We start from the raw sequence: 19,694 nt of genomic DNA on the forward strand, positions 1-19,694 counted from the left end.
AACCATACTGATACGAGATGACCACGCATCTCGCAATGGTTGTGGCACGCTTACGTCATACCTGATTTCTATAAAATATTACTTAAATTAAACCTGAGAAAGTTATTGACATTATTATACATCAACTATATATTCTCCCTTGCCATCAATCTATAGGCAGTTTGTTTTTTGTCAGTCTTTGTCATGATGTGAGAGAGCACTAAGCAGCTTTCTCTTTTATATTGGATGATTAATTTATGGTATTTATGTCTATTTATTGATTCAGCTGTAAAACCATATGTAACTACTTATGTGTCAATGTTATTTGACATACATTTGCTGTCATAATAAATCAGAATATACATCCCAGAGAGTCTCGTTTGTCAGTTTAAAAGCACCTTTTAAACATAAACCATTTACTCAGGTAGTAAACATACTTTTTATTAATCACCAGAAATGAAAGTCTGAAAACATAAAGGTAATACTATCTATCTGTTGTAATATTTCAATAGTTTAACTGTGAGAGACTAAACCTTAAACCTCAGCTCTTACTTTTATCTTTAACACTTCATCCGTCTTGGAAACTTGCCCATTTTTCTGCTGTATTGTTCCTCATAATGGCTCAACAATAGATGAATATGAGCAGAGGTCCAGTTGAAATGATCAAGTTGAGTAACACAAATTGAAATCATTACAGTCATCGATTTCATGTAAACTTGAATGCCCACAAAATCTAAAACTGTGAACATACTCCAGATAACGAGCAACATTTTATCAATCTGAAAATCATCAAATAAAGAAAGAAAGAAAAAAGGAATTTGCGCCAATTCTTGAAGCACAAAGGTTGAAGATTTGGGAGCATTAAACAGAGATTTAATGATAACATTACTGACTTCAGTAGTTGTGCAGTTTTTGCAATGGTAGGATTTTTGTACAATGCTTCTGTCTTGCATTACTACCTTGCCTCAAGGTAGAATGCATTGAGGCAAGGCAGTAATCTTACCTATAAATGTACATACTTGAATAACCAAAGAATAAAAAGACTAAAAATGGAAAACTGTACATTTTAGCATAGTTGTATGATGCCTGTAAGAAAAGACAATTTCTGATAATTTCATCATCATATCCTGGCATTTACCTTAAATAGTCCAGAATAATTGGATTCTCTTGAGTCTCTATGACATTAGAACTTCTCACACTGAATGAGAGGATAAGGATTGAATGCTAACTGTCTTAGCTATGTACAATTGTCTCTGCACTAGCATGTGTTCTGTCTTCATTTTTTTTTTTTTTTTATGCTTTGAAGTGCTTGTCTGATGTCATGAAAAAGGTTCAGTGCTCATCTTAAGCATATGATGACCACAGCAGAAACTCTCTGTGAGCTTAGGTGACATGAGTCTGGTTACTGGAAGGTTTACCCACCGAATCGTAGTGCCGCTTGTTAACTCAAGCTTGTTCACTTTTTCTGTTTGTTCTGGACAAATACAGAAATTGGATTTCTGTGTTTGTATGTAGATCAGGAGAAAAAAGAAAACTTGCGCAGCTGAATGAAGTGCGTCAGCACTGACTTAGAGACAGCAGGATGGAGTGACTTCCACAGCATGGATTTCAGCCTGCTGGTGAACCGTCTGGCTCCAAGGTTACATGTAACACTTCTGCTGACATGATAACCACAGGTATAAATAAGGGACTTGGTTGGTGGGTAGATGCAGATGATTTGGGGATTTTTACTTCATTAAAACTGTTAGTCCTGTTTTAGCATGTTATCTGGGTTCTGGTAGTAAGTATGCAGAGATACTCTGAGCTTCAGGGACGTATCCAGCTTGGAATTCTGCCAAACTGTTGATATGTCACTGAAGTGGTGGCAAGTGTTCCCAGGTAGACGGAAAGTGGTGATTAGAGACGTAAGTTAAAGTTACAGGTGGAATAGGAACATTTAGGATAGATATTGTGTGGACACAAATGTGAAATGACATATAGTAGTGAATTATGCCAAAAAAGTGAGATAGTTATGTTGAAGAGAAAGTATTGTGAAAAAGTGGAGAAACATACACACAGGAAGGCCATATGCAGAAGATGCAGTCTGAGACAGAAGGTTGTAAGATGGTGCCAGAACAAAATTTACAAAGATGGTTAGTATGTTGGATGACTTTGGAAATCAAGCAGAGGAAGCAAGTGAAGACAGAACCAAAGATTAATTGGAAGAATATTGCAGAGACTTAAGGAAGAAGCTGAGAAAGACCTTGTGATGGAAAAGTTGCTATTTGACTGGAAAGATAGAGCACAAGTGTTGAGAAAAAGTTCTTTGCATTGATTGACTAGGCAGGGAGATTGAGTTGAAAATGAGATACATGACATGCAAGAGATACATGTTGTTATGAATGGAGAAATAAATTTACTCACTAGTTTATTGAGGAAATGGAAGGAAAAGGAAAAAGTGAAGGAAAAAAAATAGTGAGAAATTGTAAGAGAAATGTGAGGGCAGCCATGAAGAGGATCATGATTGGAGAGACGGCTTGTCCAGATGACATAACTTTTAAGATTTGGACATGTTCATGGCAGAGAGTGCAGTGGATTTTTGGACCAGAATGCTTAACACAATCATAAACGTATTATCCCCTAAAGATGTATTAAAAGAGCTAATGCGAAACAATTTGATGTGAACGGTCTGATCAAGTCAGTGTAGTTGCTGAACATTCACACTCACATCTACAGAGCAGCTTGAGGTTCAGATTAGAGTTCTGCGTGTATAGACTTCTCAAAGGCCAAGATCTCTTTAAAACTTTAATATAAACATAAACAAAATAAACATCCTATTTACATTTCACCCTTGTATATGCTATATGATATCTTTATGTAGGATTATACAAATATGACTCGCCACAACAAAACAAGGCACAAGTTTCCCTGGGGTATTTTGAGTTATTTACAGATTCAGAAAGTCAAGTCACGTTTATTTGCATTGGATATTTCCGCAACAAAGTTCTTTATGTAATGGAGTACCTTAAAAGCTGGTTTTATGATTCAAATCACTTTAGACTGCCTTGTTGCTGAAATGTGCTATACACATAAACTAAACATGATTGATTGACTGATTGATTGATAAAAACATAGCACAATAAATAATAATGAAACGAGCGACAAACATTGCATGTCGTCAAATGCCATGAACAAAATAATCAAGATCAAATATTAATCAATGTTCCAGTTTAAACATCTGGGCTTTTACCTCTTATTCAAACAAACCCCATATGGTGCATAAATGCTGAATGCTGCTTTTCCATGTTTAGTTCTGACACTGGGAATGCAGAGTAGACTTGAACCAAAAAACCTGAGTAGCCCTAAAGGTTGAAACAAGGGCAATAGGTCATTTACATATTTTAGTACTAAGCCATTTATTGATTTAATAAAAGTTTATTTAAGACTATTCTCTGAGCTACGGGGAGCCAGAGTAAGTTGAAGTTGTCTTTATGTGCCTGTAAAGATTCAGGCTTGAATCCACCTCACTAGTTTTTAATAGGGGTGCACCCCGACTTGTGAGCCTTTGTCATGGAGTACTTTAGTGGAATTAAGCAATGCCTCAATACACACTGGAGGCACTATGTTTCTCAACTGGCTTGTGTGATGATATTTATCCACTTGATTTTTTTTGTTTGTTGTTGTTGGCTAATCCTAAGGTAAAATAATAAAATATAACATTTAAATTCTCAGTATTTCTCCCTTTTTTCTTTGAAATGTTATAGTTAATGAAGAAACACATTACTAATTGCACTCCCACTCACTGCCTGGTTTTTGCCTCCTTTTCCTAATGACACATGTACTCCTGGCCTCCAAGTCTCCATTAATGCTGTCCTCATGAGACATGCACATAGATAATGATTGTTTGCTTAGCACATCAATGAGTCACTTCACACTCAATATAGGAGCCCAATGTGTCATGTATACATATCTAAACAGATAGAAAACATAATCCCTTTACATTACCTTTCAATTACAAATATACACACATATATTAGGGCTGAAACAATTAATCGTGATTAATCGTTATCGACATAATCAATCAATCATTCAGCTTTATCAATCAATTTAGTAAATGATTAATTATTAACTGGAGTGACTCTAAAACATTCCAATTGTTGAAGGAATAACATATATACCTTATTGTTGAAGGAATAAGGTATATATGTTTTGTACCCTCTGTACAAAACATATATACTTTATTTTCTTTGTCTATAATTTTGTTCTACTCAGAAGAGACATAGTTTCATAGCTTCAAATTATATTAAAAATTTCTTGCTGAGAACTTTTTGCCGTATATGTTGTCAATTAATTCCCAAAAGAAATACACTTACATTGCATTGATGTCAAGCGGAAAAGTTAATGTTCTAACTTGCAATTTAACAAGTGACATATTTTTTAGCTGTAGCCGCATCCTTTGCTACAAATGACCAAGCGTACACTAAAGGGATGTTATGTTATTACATTTAGACAATAGATTTTTTTTTATTTTCTAATGTAAAAAAGAAATTTAACTATTTGTTTACTGAAATATCTTTAATGTATTTCAGATCTAGCATTAAAAAGGTTTAAGTGGTTAAATGAAAAATCGTCAGAATATGAAGATGTTTTGAAAATTGTGTCACTGAACAGCAGTAGTAGCTAGACAAAGAAAAGATTGAGTTGCGATAGCACATGTTGCATCTCCATCAATCATAGTCAGGGTTATGTGGCTCTGAGCTGCCTTGGTCCTGTGCCATTACATCCATAATGCCTGTTGCCTCTCACAACACACACTATCAATCACACGAATGCAGTGATAGAAGCACAAACAGACACACACAGGCAGCTGGGTGTTTCTGATAATAAACACTCTTAAAATAAGACAGATTAATTTTCTACCAACATAGCAGCTCCTTCCTGAATACCACCACTTTTATTGGTGGCTAAACATGGGCATTTGCTGTTGAGCTGGACAAATATTTGCTCATGTGTCCTGCTGAGCAAATGAGCCGACGCTGAGTGAGTCTGTCTGTGAATCTTGATGAATGTGTTAATCTTGGATCCCCACGTGTCTTTGACTATTTTCCACGGCATTCTGACAGGCTCGGCTGTGTCCTCTAAACTGTTTGACCATGCAAACACAGACAATTGCGGACCCACAGAATTGTGTAGAAAAATCTAATCTGATCATGCAAATAAACTACACTGATAATCTTAATATTTGGACTCTTAGTTTCATTTTTGATGTTAACTAACATCAAAACATTTGTTGTTTATTTTTTTGTGGCAATGTTTTTAAGCATAATGCATCTTACTGTTCTATAAAAGATAAGCTTAAATTAATGGGGCTGTGCATTTTCAATAAATCTGCAGCAATGGCTAATGCTAAGCTGATATTGTATGAAAAATGAATAAGTACATATTCTTTACCTTTATTTTACCAGAATAAAAACCCATAGAGATCAAAAACTTGTTTGTCAAGGGAGTCTTGGCCAAAGAGTCAGCAACACATACAACAAAAAACTTACAGTTAAAAGAAAATGTCAAGCTATAAAAAATAGGTACATGTCATTGAGTCGGTCTCAAGACCCTTTAGTTTGGACATAAATGCACTAAACAAGATAAAATCTGTCAATTTCAAAGTTTCTTGTAGCAAGTTCCAAGAAGACGGAGCAGAATGAACGAAAGTCTTCTTACCCAATTCAGTCTCACCAACGGCGACATAACAAAGCAGTAATTTGTGAGAGTTGAAAGCATAAGAGTCAACATTCCTCAGTGCAATTGCTGTACAAACATAGGCTGCCAGGAGGCTTAGTAAAAGTTAACCAATGAGAGTTCCTTTGGGAAGTCTGACCAGGCCATCCCACCTGAGTATAAATTACAGTGGTGTGTTGATATTTTGGTGTTTGTAATGAACCTTGGAGAAGAGGGGTAGACTAGCATCTTGAGATATTACATAATTTCTGAAAATATATATCAGTAATATACCTTATTCATCTGATACATGATTGTCTAGTTTGTACTATGTTATCTTTTGACACAAAGTATGGATTTGTACCTCTGTATATTACAGCTACCATTGTGCTGAATGAGCTGAACTGGACAGAGGCATTGGAGGATGTCTTTAAAAAGAATAGAGAAGATGACCCAACACTTCTTTGGCAGGTGTTTGGCAGTGCTACAGGTCTGGCTCGCTACTACCCAGGTAAATAAATCAATAAGTACCTGAGTTATCCCAAGATGCAACCTGTGGCTACAGATAACATCTAGTCTTTTTTCTTAGTAATCTACAGTGTGATGATTCACTGTAGAATTGATACTACACAAATCAGAAGTAACATAATGACTACTAACGGATGAGATGGTTAGCTTTTCATCATACTTCATGTTATTAGGTGTTATGTATAAGGCAACAGATTTATAATAATCAACAGCATTAAATTAATGTTAGAAGTGGGAAAAAATTGTGACTGGAAGAATTTTGGCAAGTTTGACAAGACTAAAAATTGTAGTGGCTAAACAACTGGGTTGGAGCAACTCCAAAACCACAGCCAATAATTTTAACAAAGCAGTCCCTCTCACCTATAACATCTAAATATCAGGTGTTACATCAGATATTTATTTGATATGTTACAAAATTGACATCTGATATTTAGTTATTGATATTGAGTTTACAACATATTGTGCACTCTAAATTCACACAAAGAGTGCATATTAATGCATAAATATACAACCTTTGTAAAAATGTAAATATTGTTTTTATGAATAAAAACAATTCTTACTAACTCACTTGGTTAAATAAAGTTTAATAAATAAATCCAAGACTAATTTCCATGCATTTGTAACTTTGATGATGGTACATACATTCAGGAGTCTAGAAGAGTCTCTACATTGCTTTGTCAAACCTATTTTGGCATTAAAACAGGAATCAAAACATTATTTGGCAACTGGTCACAATATTTACCAACAGTAGCAGATTAACTAATAGGGAGATTAAAATGAGTAATCATAATTGTCATTTTAAAGCTGGTTTTCTTAACCCTATAACCGCATGACAGGCCTGAACATACTGTATGCTCCTGCAGACTTGCATTTGTTGTGGGGCTCTCTAAAGCAGAAAGCCTGCACATCCAATTTTTCCTCCTGGTATTATTTTTGAACAGCATAAAACGTGCCACAGTGTACGTGGTGTGATGAATTTAGGAATGCATCCAACTGGCCAGCTGTCATTAGAAAATGTGTCCTATCATATGAGACAGTGACTCACTGCTGAGCCATATTTAACGCTGCATAATGCTAGAGTTTAACAGTCTCGCAGCTGAATGTGTCAGAAATTGAACCAAAATAGGAATTAGTGTTAATTCCATTTAATAATAAGCAAGATTATAATAAGCCTACATTTGATTTCCTTTTATAGCCTCTCCATGGATGGATGCTCGCAAAACTCCCAGCAAAATTGATCTGTATGATGTCCGCAGGAGACCATGGTAATAAAACTGGGAAGAAATTTGCTCATCTGCCATTTTATTAGGTATACCTGTTCAATTGCCCATCACCATAAATACCAGTTTAGACAATGACATTTTAGCAACTTAATGCATTGACTGATCTTGAAAAGTTAATTAGGATGAGAAAGACACGGGATTCAAGTGACCTTACTCCAGTAACCTTTGGTCACCAGGTCCAATTCACCTCCTTTAGGATGTGAAGGAACAGGAGACTGACACTCTGGGATATAAAACTGACAAATCTGCAAAATAAATTAAGCTATTATATTTATGTCTAAGCAAATATCTGAAGCAGCTATGAATACAAACAGTGGGCCATCCTAGTGCTAGCAAGGTGTACCTGATAAAGTGGCCGGTGTGTGTGTACATACAGAAGGTTTCACCTTACAATGCTATCCTTATTGACACATGTACTGTTCTTCTTTGGGTTGTGGGTTACTGTTCAGAAAGAGTTGTTGTCTTACGTGCTGTAAACAAAATGCATTTCAAATTTTTTCAAAAGCAAATTTGGATCCATTTCCAGTTTAAGTGATGAGATACACACGTTATTAGAATAATCTGTTTTAAAGATCTGACGGCAATTATAAGTGGAAGTTCACAGTTTCTAGTCAGGGATATAGTTATTTGCAAACACTTTTCCAACATTAATACTGCAAAGCCTTTTTATTAACTTTGTAATAATTTCCCCTCTAGTACATAAAAAATGGAACAATTAAATGTGTTACCTTTGGGTAAATCATTATAATGTCAGTTGGAATATTAACTGTGAATCAAAACTTGCAAGTCTTAATCCAGAAATTTTCTTTTTTTCATTCATTAAGGTACATTCAAGGGGCTGCCTCACCCAAAGATATGCTAATCCTTGTGGATGCGTGAGTACATGAAATATCCTCACAGCTCCATTATCTTTTTTACATTTTCTTCTCTACGCTTAATGTGTTTTTCTTTTTACCTACTTCATAATGTTCTGTATTTCTTAAGGCAAATTACATTTTTTACTATGCAGACTACAGTCTCACAGAAGAAATGAGCTGATATTGAGTGAGAAGCTGTCAAGTGTTTCATTTTTTCTTTTTTTTTTTTTTACTTATAGGAGTGGTAGTGTCTCAGGTCTGACTCTGAAACTAATCAGAACATCCGTCAGTGAGATGCTAGAGACATTGTCTGATGATGATTACGTCAATGTTGTTTATGTAAGTATTATTTCATTTTTCACCTTGTCATCTTTTGTCATGGGTTTTACAGTACATGTCCAGATTAAACAAAGAGTGAAATGTGCATGTCAAATGTCTAAATGTAAATTATTGTCCGCTATTATTACTATCCACTTTATTCAGCGTGTGTTCAAATTATTATTTTTTTTAATCTGCTCATGCCTGCACGTATTCAACTCATGGCAATGCAGACCTAAATATTCACTAAGGACAAAGAGATTGAGACAAGTAATGAGGAAAAGATTCATGGACACCATAAACCTGATATTTAATGAAATACCTCCTGCTCTATTTGTTGCTAAAGATTAGAACTCTAATCTTTAGACCCTTCATGCCTCCAGCCATCCCCCCAATCCACAGCTGTGGACATAACTATGACTCAACAATCCCACTGCTCCTCAAGAAATTAAAACTGTGCTGTGACAGCAGTGAACCCAGGAAGCAGCCATCCACCTCTTTCTTTGCCTTTACATTGTCAAATTTGTTCCTTTCATCTGTATGAGATACAAGACCTTTCAGGTTTTTATCATATACCTCCATCAATTGTTTGGTGTCAGCACATGATTTGTTTACACGCCACGTTCTCATCTTTACACAACACTGCATCTTCCTTCCTGTCACTGTTCCCACCTACTTTTCCTTCATTTTTATTTTTCTCATTTACCAGTCACCCCTAACATTTCTCCCTATACATCTTTCCATGTACTCAAGACCCACCATGTTTTGTAATTACATTCAGAAAAAAAAACTATCTGGAAATTAGTTAATTAGTACCTGTGGAGGGCTTTATTGAGATGGGTCTTTACAGAGATTGGAGCTGTCTGCTTTCTCCTTGCACAAAGACAGACATTCAGGCTCTGTCTCTGCTCCATGGGGACTCTTTTGTCTTTGACAATACATTCCGTTCCATTGCAGTCCTGAGATTTTGCAAAGATTTAAAATCAACAAACTCAGTTGGGGAGCTTGGTGAGTTAGACTAAAAGAGATGTGTTTTTATTTATTTTTCTCCCACTGCATGCTTGTAAAAAGCTCCTAAATCATTTAAGCTGCTAAAAAGCTCAATTAAAAGGAGCTGTGTCTGCAGTATTATAGGCACAAAGTCAAGATTGTTCCCACTGCTGGTTGGACTCTGCCAGATCTGACCTCTGTCACTAATCTATTTTGTGACATTCATGGACAGGATTTCCTCTTAATGCAGGTGTCCATATCAATTTGGTATTGTATTATAAGACAAATGTTTAACTTCTCTTCATTAGTCAATTTAAGCTTGGGTCTTTGGGTCACCACCTCTTTGTTTGCCAAAAGATGATTTAGACAAAAATATCACTTTTGGCAAAATGGGAGACAGCTGGAAGGGGCATGGTGCTGAGACACTGAAGGAACCTAAGCTAGACCAAGGAACACAAAAAACTAGCAAGATATTATAGAAGAAGTAAACACCCTCAGAATATACTCGAAGTATACAAATCTCCCAGTGCTATTTTATAGGATCCTTTTTGTTCCTGTAGTACTTTAGGATCATCTAATCAGAGGTGGTTGGTCACACCTTGGACTCATTTTAAAACTCATGAAGATTGGGCTTTTCTGGTTGAGGCTCTGAAACTCTCTAAAGACACTGTTATACTGACAGTAGCAGTACCAGTCCAATTACTGACCGTAATTAGACTGCTACCATTCATGCCAGTTTTTATATTGTTGTTTTTGTGTTTGTGTCTTTGTGAAGCACTTTGTGATTTTGACTGTAATAAGTGTTATTTAAATAAATGTAATTACTTTTATGAGGAGTACACAGATACGCAAATACAGATTGTGAAGAGATGATAAAAAATAGGAAATCAGTTCCAAAGATCCATAAAGATCAAATGTAGCTAAAGCCTGCAATACAGAGTACAATATAAGCTCTTAAATACTGAAGAACAGAACGCAGGCATAAGGAATCTTGAAACTAACTAACTAAATATGAAAAACAAACAAAAAAGAAAAATCCTGAAATGAAGCTGAACACAAACCAAAAGAGGCCACGAATACAGCACTAGCAGGGTTGCTGTTTTTTTAGGAACTTGTTACATTTTAATACAGTTTTACTTACACTTTGAACCTACAGGCAAGCAACTAAACTGCAGACAATACCATAAACATAAAGCCAGGAACTATTATTAGAATTACACATGTAACAAAAAAGAGGGAAAAAAAGATAAACTTTTTTTTTTCCTTCTTTTTCTATGCACATGTTCACACAGTGATGTGTCTCTGTCCCTGAGGGTGTTACCTGTCACTAAATCATTGGTCTGTGATGTTATCCATTAATCATTACCCTTATTAACAGTAGCCCAGGGACTAAACTGGAATTTGACAATGAAAGATCTTCAGTACATACCTTAACACCTGGACAGGTCAAAGATTGCTATGGATGCTTTTCTGTCTTTTCATTTATCTCCTCCACTCTTTCTTTTTCTCATTTTTCAACTTATTCTCACTAGCTCGCAACACTGCACTTCATCTAGCCACCTTCACACCTCTCACCTCATTTAACCTCTAAAACTTCCATCCTGCCTGTTCAGCCATGTTTACCAGTGCCAGTCTGGTGAGCAAGTCACATTGTTCCAAGTCAGAAATGCAGAGAGTCCAACAGGATTAGCGTTTGGAGATTAGCCGTCTTTTCTGAGTCATCACTAATCCATTTCTAAAGCCTGGACAATAGCACACACATACGAGAGTGGTTGTAATAGGATCCCTAGAGAACTGTAAAATTTCAAGTTTCATTCACATTCACATCATTTTTTTTTCCCTCTTTGGATATAATGAACTTTTCTTGGAAAAGAAAAATAGTATCTTTCTCTCTGAGGAGATGATGAATGTGTGATATGAGCTAACTATAAAAAAATTTTGAGTTCCTCCCTTTGAATCCACTTTTGAGTCCTGTGTTCACACTCCTCCTGCTGTCTTTTTTTTGTCCTTTTTCTCTGATTCTCACCTTCTGCTCTCACCTTCGTCACTTCTTTAAATAGAATATGTGGTAGAAAATCTCTGTTCACTTCTTGTTGTCAGTTGTAAGCAAAATTATTGCTCCTTGTGTTTATGCCTTGCTTGTGTGTTGTCAACCTCATCTATTAGAGAGAAAATTAACTTAATCCAAAAATATGTATTTATTTTACTATTCCTCCCATAGAATATTCAGAGCTGTGAAATACAGTGCAGGAACTTTTTGCCTGCCTGTCTGTGTGGATCAGAGTTATCAGTTCTCCTACTGACCATCTCACAGGAAAATATTGATTAGTTTGGATCAATGAGGAGCATTATTGTTTTAGAACAGTTCTGCAACACAATAGAAGTGCTAGTTACTCTGTTGTCTCATGTGCCTCATATTAATACTTTTGAATTGCTCTTTTCTTTTTCTTTTTTTTTTGTTTTTTCCAGTTGAGGCTAAGTCTATTGGTTTAAAATGTATTCTCCAATCATGGACAATCAATTTAAGCTATAGCGCGGCTCAGTCTAGATGCTATTTGTTAGCAATGATTGTAATGATTGTTGTTTGTTGATTGATAAAGAGTTTCTGCCTGTATGGAAGTTGTAGAGTAGAGTATTTCTGCATATATTTTCTGTAGGGTGGATATGAGAATGTCTCACCTTTGGAAAAAGTATTGTGCTGTGGCTTATCCTCATTTTTATATAGCAGAATCTTGTTTCCATGGGTACCGAATCGTTGAGCTCCAAGGATGTGAAGCAATTAGTGGGGCTTGATGAATGTGTCTGTTTACCACTGCCTGATAGAGCCAAGGCCAGGTGGAAGTGTTCTCCATGCATTTGTGTTTACGATTGTGCGCGCGTTCATATTTGTTACACATGCACAGACGCTTTAATTGTATGAATAATTTTCAGGTCACAACTTTTTGCTTCTGTTTCCCAGTTTAACACTAGAGTAAAGAACACAGCCTGCTTCGACCATCTGGTTCAGGCCAACGTGAGGAACAAGAAGCTGCTGAAAGATGCTGTGCAGAACATTACAGCCAAAGGAATTACAAATTACACTAAAGGCTTTGAGTTTGCGTTTGAACAGCTCTATTCGGTGAGTAAGACAGGTTTTCTTGTCTGACTTCAGACCATATAGAGAACACAGGATCTGATTTAAGTTTTGAATGAATGTTGCCTCTTTTGTCTTCATTGTTCAGCAGCTTTAAATTGTTGTCTTTACTGCCATCTGCTGGTTGAAAGTAGTGCTTCATTTTCAGTGTTTGGGCATGGAGAGGAAGGACTGCAGGAGTTATCAAAATGTTAAAATGATTGTCCGGAGTACAGGCTTACACTTTGTGATTGACGACAGTCGACCCTTGATGTTTCTGCCAATCTCAAAATAAATCATATTGGTTCAAAACAAATTGTATCACCACACTTTGATACAGAAAACACTGCTTTTGTTCATTTTAAGTGAAAACATTTTGAAGATAGCTTGAAATGCCAATTTTAAGTTTCACTTGATAAGTATGCAAGCCAGAGGTTAAGACAGTATGAGCAGATGTTTATTTTCAAGGAGAAGAATGAAAGTGTATCAACTTAATAGTCCTTGTCTGTTTTTTGTTTTGAATAGACAAATGTGAGTAGAGCAAACTGCAACAAGATCATCATGCTGTTTACTGATGGAGGAGAGGAACGAGCTCAGTCCGTACTGGAAAAATATAATGCGGACAAAAAGGTACTTGTGGATTCATGTTTCAGGGGCTGGAGATTTATTTGCATTATGACCCAAATGCTGGTTGAGAGGTAGATGACAGGTGGAGGAAAAAATAACAGTTTGATTTATTAAAACAAAGTCAAATATACTGCAAAGGGCGAAGTCGCAGCACAAAGGCCCAAGTACCAAGAATGACAAAGTTCAGAAGCTCAAAGAGAACAATTACAGCACTTTCATATGATAACATATTGAATCACACTTTTATTTGATTCAATTTGCAAACATTTGGACATTCACAGAAACATTTATACATTTCCAGAAACTTTCGTCATGTCATGAAAATCTTTTTGGGTACATCCAGCTCTTTAATGGTAAAGCACCCTCAGTCCATCATGGTATCCCCACCATGTTTGACTGTGGTCATGATTTTCTTTTACTGAAATTGTTAGTTTTAAACCACTTTCTAGAAAGTGTGCATCTTTTCTTCCATCAGTCGCTAAATCATTCTTCAAAGGTATTTCATGAGATGGATCGTTGTGTTCCTTTTAACTGCCGCTTTCGCCTTGGAATGCTCCCACAATGCTATAAATACCTTTCTTTCTCATTGTTTTATCATGTATACGGACTTCAACTGGGAAAAGTCAACTGGGGGTGCTATTAAATGTTGTTCTAGATCCTTTTATGACCTATTTTGTGCTGCCACTCCTGGGGAGGTTTGCCACTTTTCCATGTTCATTTCCCATTTGTGGATAAGGGCTTTCATTAAAGTTTATTGTGCCTCTTTGTAACGCTTTCCAGACTGATGAAGGTCAGTGACTTTGTCATGCTAATCTGCTTTTGAATTTCATTAAATCAAAGCATGATGTGTTTCTTTAGAAGTCTTTTAGCCTACTCCATTCTATATGGATCCTTTTTAAATTTCTTTCTAGAGGTAATTAGTCAACAAAAACAAAATACCTATTTCTGTTTTTTTTTTTTTTGTTTTTTTTGTATGTCTGTAAAGCACCGTGAAATATAATATTCTTTAAAACGTTCTATCATCAAAAATAAAGAGCATTTTAAACATGTTTAAATATATTCTGCAGTGGTGATTATCTTTATTTTAGTGATCTAAACGTTATTTACATAAATCCTGGTTACTAAAACCGATGGGGCATTGTGTCCTTTGTTTTGAGAAACAAAATACTGAATGTCTCATTCACTTTGAGAAGTGATGAAGGAAGCATGAATTCACATTACTTTAACAAACTGGACATTTGAGCAGTTCTCTTAGTGGCTCAAATTCATTTCTCTTAGATACAAATAATTATAAGAAAAAAAGTATTATTCCACTGAGACCTACTGGCAAAACAAGTAAATATTGAAAAGTATACAAGAGGGCTGCACAATATGATGGGCAAAAAAAACTGTTCTTGTAAAATAATTAAAAAAATGGTCGTGGCGATCTGCACGTTGTGACTTTATCCTGCTAGAAGTAGCTATCAGAAGATTCAGTTCAATTCAATAAAATTTTATTCATCCCAAAGGGGCAATTAAAAGGTGCGGAGAGCAGCAGCACTGTTTGCGAACACAGACGTTTATCCCCCATAAAAAAAAAAAAACAACTTAAAGTGTAATAAGCAGGTGGGTACAATGTGGTTATAAAGGGATGGACATTTAAACAATGTCTGACTGCTTCAAAGGGGCCGAAAAAGCCAAGAAAGTTTGCTCCAAAATATCATAGCACCAGGAACAGTCTGAACAGCTGATACAAGGATGGATTTATGTTATTTACTTTGATGTTGTTTACTCCAAATTCTAAATCTAACATCATTGTGTCCAAATTAAACTGAGAATCATTTGAACAGTTAGCATCTTTCCAATTTGTTATCATCAGTTTTTGGTGAGTCTGTATGAACTTTTGCTTCAGTTTTGTCTTCTTAACTAGCAGAAGTGATCCCCAGGTTTTTATGTGCTGTAGTTTTCCATCTTCTTTGAGGCTCAGTGTGGTGTTTGTTCAGAAATGGTATTCTTCATGCCTTTGTTGTAACAAATTAATATTGAACTTCTATTACTTTTCAGTCATCTTGAACCAGTCTCTTAAATCCCCCTTTTGTTCCCAATTCTGATGCTCAGTTTGAACTTCAGTAAGTGGTCTTCACTTATCTCTAAATGCATTGAGTTAGTGCAGTGTGACTGGCTTACTCACTGTTTAAAGAAATGTGTTTAATAAAGTTGTTGTTGAGTACCCAGTGTATTTAGTAAGAGTGTCTGTCAACTCTGGGCAGACACTCTGGGCAAACTCTCACAGTTTTCATGGTTTCTAGAGACAATCAACTTATCCAGCAGCACAACTTTATCACCTCAGGGTTATTTAGTGGCTCCACACTCTTAAAATGTACTTTTGTTAAATTGAAAGCTGCTATGATTATAGATTTTATATTTCAATGAAATCGAATGAGAACTTGCATGTGTGAAATGAATCCGTTTTCAGGTGAATATAGACAAAAATCATGACTTGCTCTTCACCTCAGCTCCACACATTCTTTTAGCTTCTTTTGACTCTGTGTGTGAAACTTTTTAATGTTTCTGCAACGGGTGAGGTAAATATACCTGAATTCCTTCAAAGCCTCTGGTCCATAAATATCGATCTGATTTCCAAACAGTGGATTTTTCTGATTCAAAGGCATCATGTAGGTCTCATGTAAAACAGTAAAAATTCACTTCTTTTCAAAATTTTTACTAATCTCAATCTAGGTTTAAGTTATTTTTCAGCATGTGAGTGTCACATTTTCAACAAGATTACACAAAATTTGGTCATCCGAGGTAAAACATGTAAACTCTGAGATATCACTGAACTTGAATTCTGAAAGTTTTGGCATGTTGCATTCAAGTGCGTGTTGTTAAATCCCATGAAACAAGTTTCATCGAGGCATGGAGACCCATGAATGAGGTGTCATTAATATTTTTAATGTTATTTTCTAGGTCAGAATCTTCACCTTTTCAGTTGGACAACACAACTATGATAAAGGACCCATCCAATGGATGGCCTGCTCCAACAAAGGTATCACGCATTTGTTTCAGTTGCTTCTCCTCTACAGTAACTCTACTGTGCTTACAGAAAGAGCATAGTAAACATTTACATTGATCAAAAGGAGAAACGATCGTGTCATAAGTTAATACGTCATTAAAACAACATAATGAAATGCAAGAGTATCAGGATCAAATTATAAATAAGGGAACTAATTTGTAAGTTCAAGTTTTATAGTGGAATAAGAAAAGAACTGTACCACACATTGGTAAAATACACATTTAGACAATATTTTGTCATTCTCCGTTGTATTTTTTCATTAAATTTGAAAGTATGATCATTTTCCCAGGTTACTTTTACGAGATTCCTTCCATTGGAGCCATCAGGATAAACACACAGGTGATGTCGGAACATTTTACAGTCTCTTTAAGAGTTTGAAGAATGCATGCCATCTTTGAAAGAAGGAGGGAAAACATTTTTATGTATGTTAAATTCAGGAATATCTAGATGTCTTGGGAAGGCCCATGGTTCTAGCAGACAAACAGGCCAAACAAGTCCAGTGGACTAATGTCTATCTTGATGCTCTGGTAGGACATGATTTTTTTTCTGTTCTGTGACAATTAGCAAAACATATTTTGCTATGAAAATTTATAACAGTGCTCTCTCCTGATTCTGCATCAGGAACTAGGTCTGGTCATTACTGGAACACTGCCTGTTTTCAACAGAACAAAGACTGTTGATGACAGGAACGAAGAGGTAATGTAAATATGTGTATTCATGGTCAACCTGATAAATACAACATTCCTCAATTTTCCTCTCCTGTTTTTTTTTTCCACTTAAGCATCAAAATCAGTTGATTTTGGGCGTAATGGCGATTGATGTATCTCTTGACGACATCAAGAAACTCACACCACGCTTCACAGTAAGTGTAATTCATCCACATGAGATCACATGCATTCAGAAAAAAAGCATTTACTTCATGAAGTCTTCTGGCTAGCTAAGATGTCCAAAATGAGCTTTCTTCCCCTCTGGAGGAAATATGTGATAAAACAAAATTTTGCTGGCTGTCTATACAAAACCTTTCACAAAACAGGGTATGCAGTGCATAATACATTTTCTTTGTTCCAACTTACACTGGTGCTTTTGGGACCAGTAAATCCTTCCTACAAGTTTTTAATAATCCATTAGCTGCCATGATCCCTTACATCCATCATGTTTAGAGTCAGTACTCTGAAGCCTATCCCAGCAAACATGAGTTGAGAGGCAGAGTATACTCTAAATAGGATGTCAGACCATCACTGAGTCAATACAGAATAAATATAACATAACACTGACTCCTCCTTGTGGACATTTGTGATTCACAAAACAGTCTCAATGGAGAATGTAGCCTGAAATTATTATTTTCTTCTGAAATGACAGTGCTACACATCATTGCACCATGATGCCACCCCTCTTTTGCCATGAATAACGGTATAAGTGTGGGTTTTAAGGACTTATTAAAACGTTATTTATTTATCTAGTTATCCGTGAGAATGCCACTCCAATTTTGTTACCTACATAATGACAAATAAAAGAAAAATTGTATGTCTTTGAGGCCAAAAATAAAATCTTTTGTTTCTCTCCTTTGTTCATCTTTACAACAGATTGGTCCTAATGGATACTACTTTGCTATTGATCCCAATGGATATGTTCTGCTGCATCCCAATCTTCAGCCAAAGGTATGGCATCTCCAGCTTCACTGTAACATATTGTTGTCAGAAGATATTATGTAGCTCAGCAGATGGTGAAGACTCTTTTTTTTTTTTTTTTTAACGTTTTTTTTATCTATTGGCAACAGATCAATCTTCATAGACAGAATCTATTCCCCAGCTAGAATATAAGTGGATGTGATCAGGCCGTAGATGATGGCTGGGAGGTCACTTTTGCCATTTGGGATTTCATAGAAATGGCATACATGTTTTAAGTTTTAAGGGATAAAACTAAACTTTTTAGTTAGGTTTAGGTTTTTTTCTGGATCTCTAATTAAATTGGTTTTGCTGCTTTTTTTCACATTCTGTTAAAATGTTCTATTTGTTCACATAGTTGTATACATATTTTTTAAATGCTTAGTATTTAACTAGTAAGTAAACATATAATGTTCTGTTAGCTAATGAAATTCTACTCAACATTAAAATGTTGAGGCCTCCCTAAGGCCCTGAGTTTTCTCACAGTTTGTCAGATAAATGCAACTGGACTTTCAGCCACTGGCACACATTAAGATGTGACCCTGTAAAAATTAGCCTTGACCCCACCAGAGTTTCCAGCTTTCTTTTCAACAAATCCCTTTGCAGCTCACTACCTTCAGCCTGAGGCATGCTCACACTGACAGGTTGTTTAAGGGCCATGTGTTGCCCAGAGCTTTAAACTGGTCTGCTCTGCTCCATGGATCTGACACTGCAGACCACACACACTTCAAGCCAAGCAGCTATGGTTCTAATTATTTTATTTCTTAGCTTAATGCATCTATGGGTGTGGTAATTTTTAGGCTGTCTGTTTGCATTAGTTTATACCTGCAACGTGAGGTAACAGAAAATAAAATAAATATGTATATAAATGAACATATAAATGTCATTTTAGACTTTTACAATCATTGCTCAAGACTAGCCTATGACATGTAAACAAGGAAAAATAAGAACATGAAGTTGTAAGGGAACTTTCACAATGACTACAAGTATGTATACCTAGTTCATGGCCCTTATAGCTCTGCTCCTCATACATTTAAACATAAAAGTTCATCACTGTACATCTTTTTATAATTTTTGCTTTTCTAGAAGAGGATTCGTAACAGGAAACTCAGACTCAATAATAAGTATGCTGTAACATTTCATGAGGTGAGAGAAAGTAGTTGCACTGTAGACTGCTGAAGTAGTTTCATGGCAATTTAGAAAGAATGTTTTGCAGTCCCATAGATTGAGCAGCAGTTGCTTTAGTGAACCATTAAACATGTGGTCATGTTGAATATAGTGATATAATTTACACGTGATGTGCTTTGTAATCCTATCTGAACAATCCTAATTCTTTGTTAGGATCTTGGGCTGTTTTGGTGTTTTCATTATGCCATTCTAATTTTATAATTGTTTATTCTTTAGTTTCTTTTTTATTCAGTCCTGTTTCTGATTGACATTAATTCAGTCCTTTCTTAATGATTCTAGTTTATGTGTCTAGTTATTATTCTAATTATTGTTCTATGTTACTCTACTTTAACTGTGCTTCTTAAGTATACTTATTTCCTAGTCCCCTGTGTCTCTTTTTCTCTCTCCCCTCACACCTGCAGC

The 19,694-nt window shown here is 35.8% G+C and overlaps 1 protein-coding gene across 3 annotated transcripts in view; it reads left to right on the top strand.

The window, feature by feature from the left end:
* LOC122835732 (voltage-dependent calcium channel subunit alpha-2/delta-1) overlaps positions 1–19,694 on the top strand; it is a 67,708-nt gene that overhangs the window by 25,457 nt on the left and 22,557 nt on the right. For all 3 annotated transcript variants that reach the window (XM_044125015.1, XM_044125016.1, XM_044125014.1), the window contains exons 7-18: positions 6,053–6,184; positions 7,397–7,466; positions 8,309–8,359; positions 8,581–8,680; positions 12,609–12,767; positions 13,287–13,391; positions 16,335–16,413; positions 16,730–16,779; positions 16,878–16,967; positions 17,062–17,136; positions 17,222–17,302; positions 18,024–18,098. In XM_044125015.1, the coding sequence (XP_043980950.1) occupies positions 6,053–6,184; positions 7,397–7,466; positions 8,309–8,359; positions 8,581–8,680; positions 12,609–12,767; positions 13,287–13,391; positions 16,335–16,413; positions 16,730–16,779; positions 16,878–16,967; positions 17,062–17,136; positions 17,222–17,302; positions 18,024–18,098 (1,067 nt within the window). The remainder of the gene's footprint in view (positions 1–6,052; positions 6,185–7,396; positions 7,467–8,308; positions 8,360–8,580; positions 8,681–12,608; positions 12,768–13,286; positions 13,392–16,334; positions 16,414–16,729; positions 16,780–16,877; positions 16,968–17,061; positions 17,137–17,221; positions 17,303–18,023; positions 18,099–19,694) is intronic.

This window comes from Gambusia affinis, linkage group LG08 (genome assembly GCF_019740435.1).
Source record: "Gambusia affinis linkage group LG08, SWU_Gaff_1.0, whole genome shotgun sequence".
Taxonomy (NCBI): domain Eukaryota; kingdom Metazoa; phylum Chordata; class Actinopteri; order Cyprinodontiformes; family Poeciliidae; genus Gambusia; species Gambusia affinis.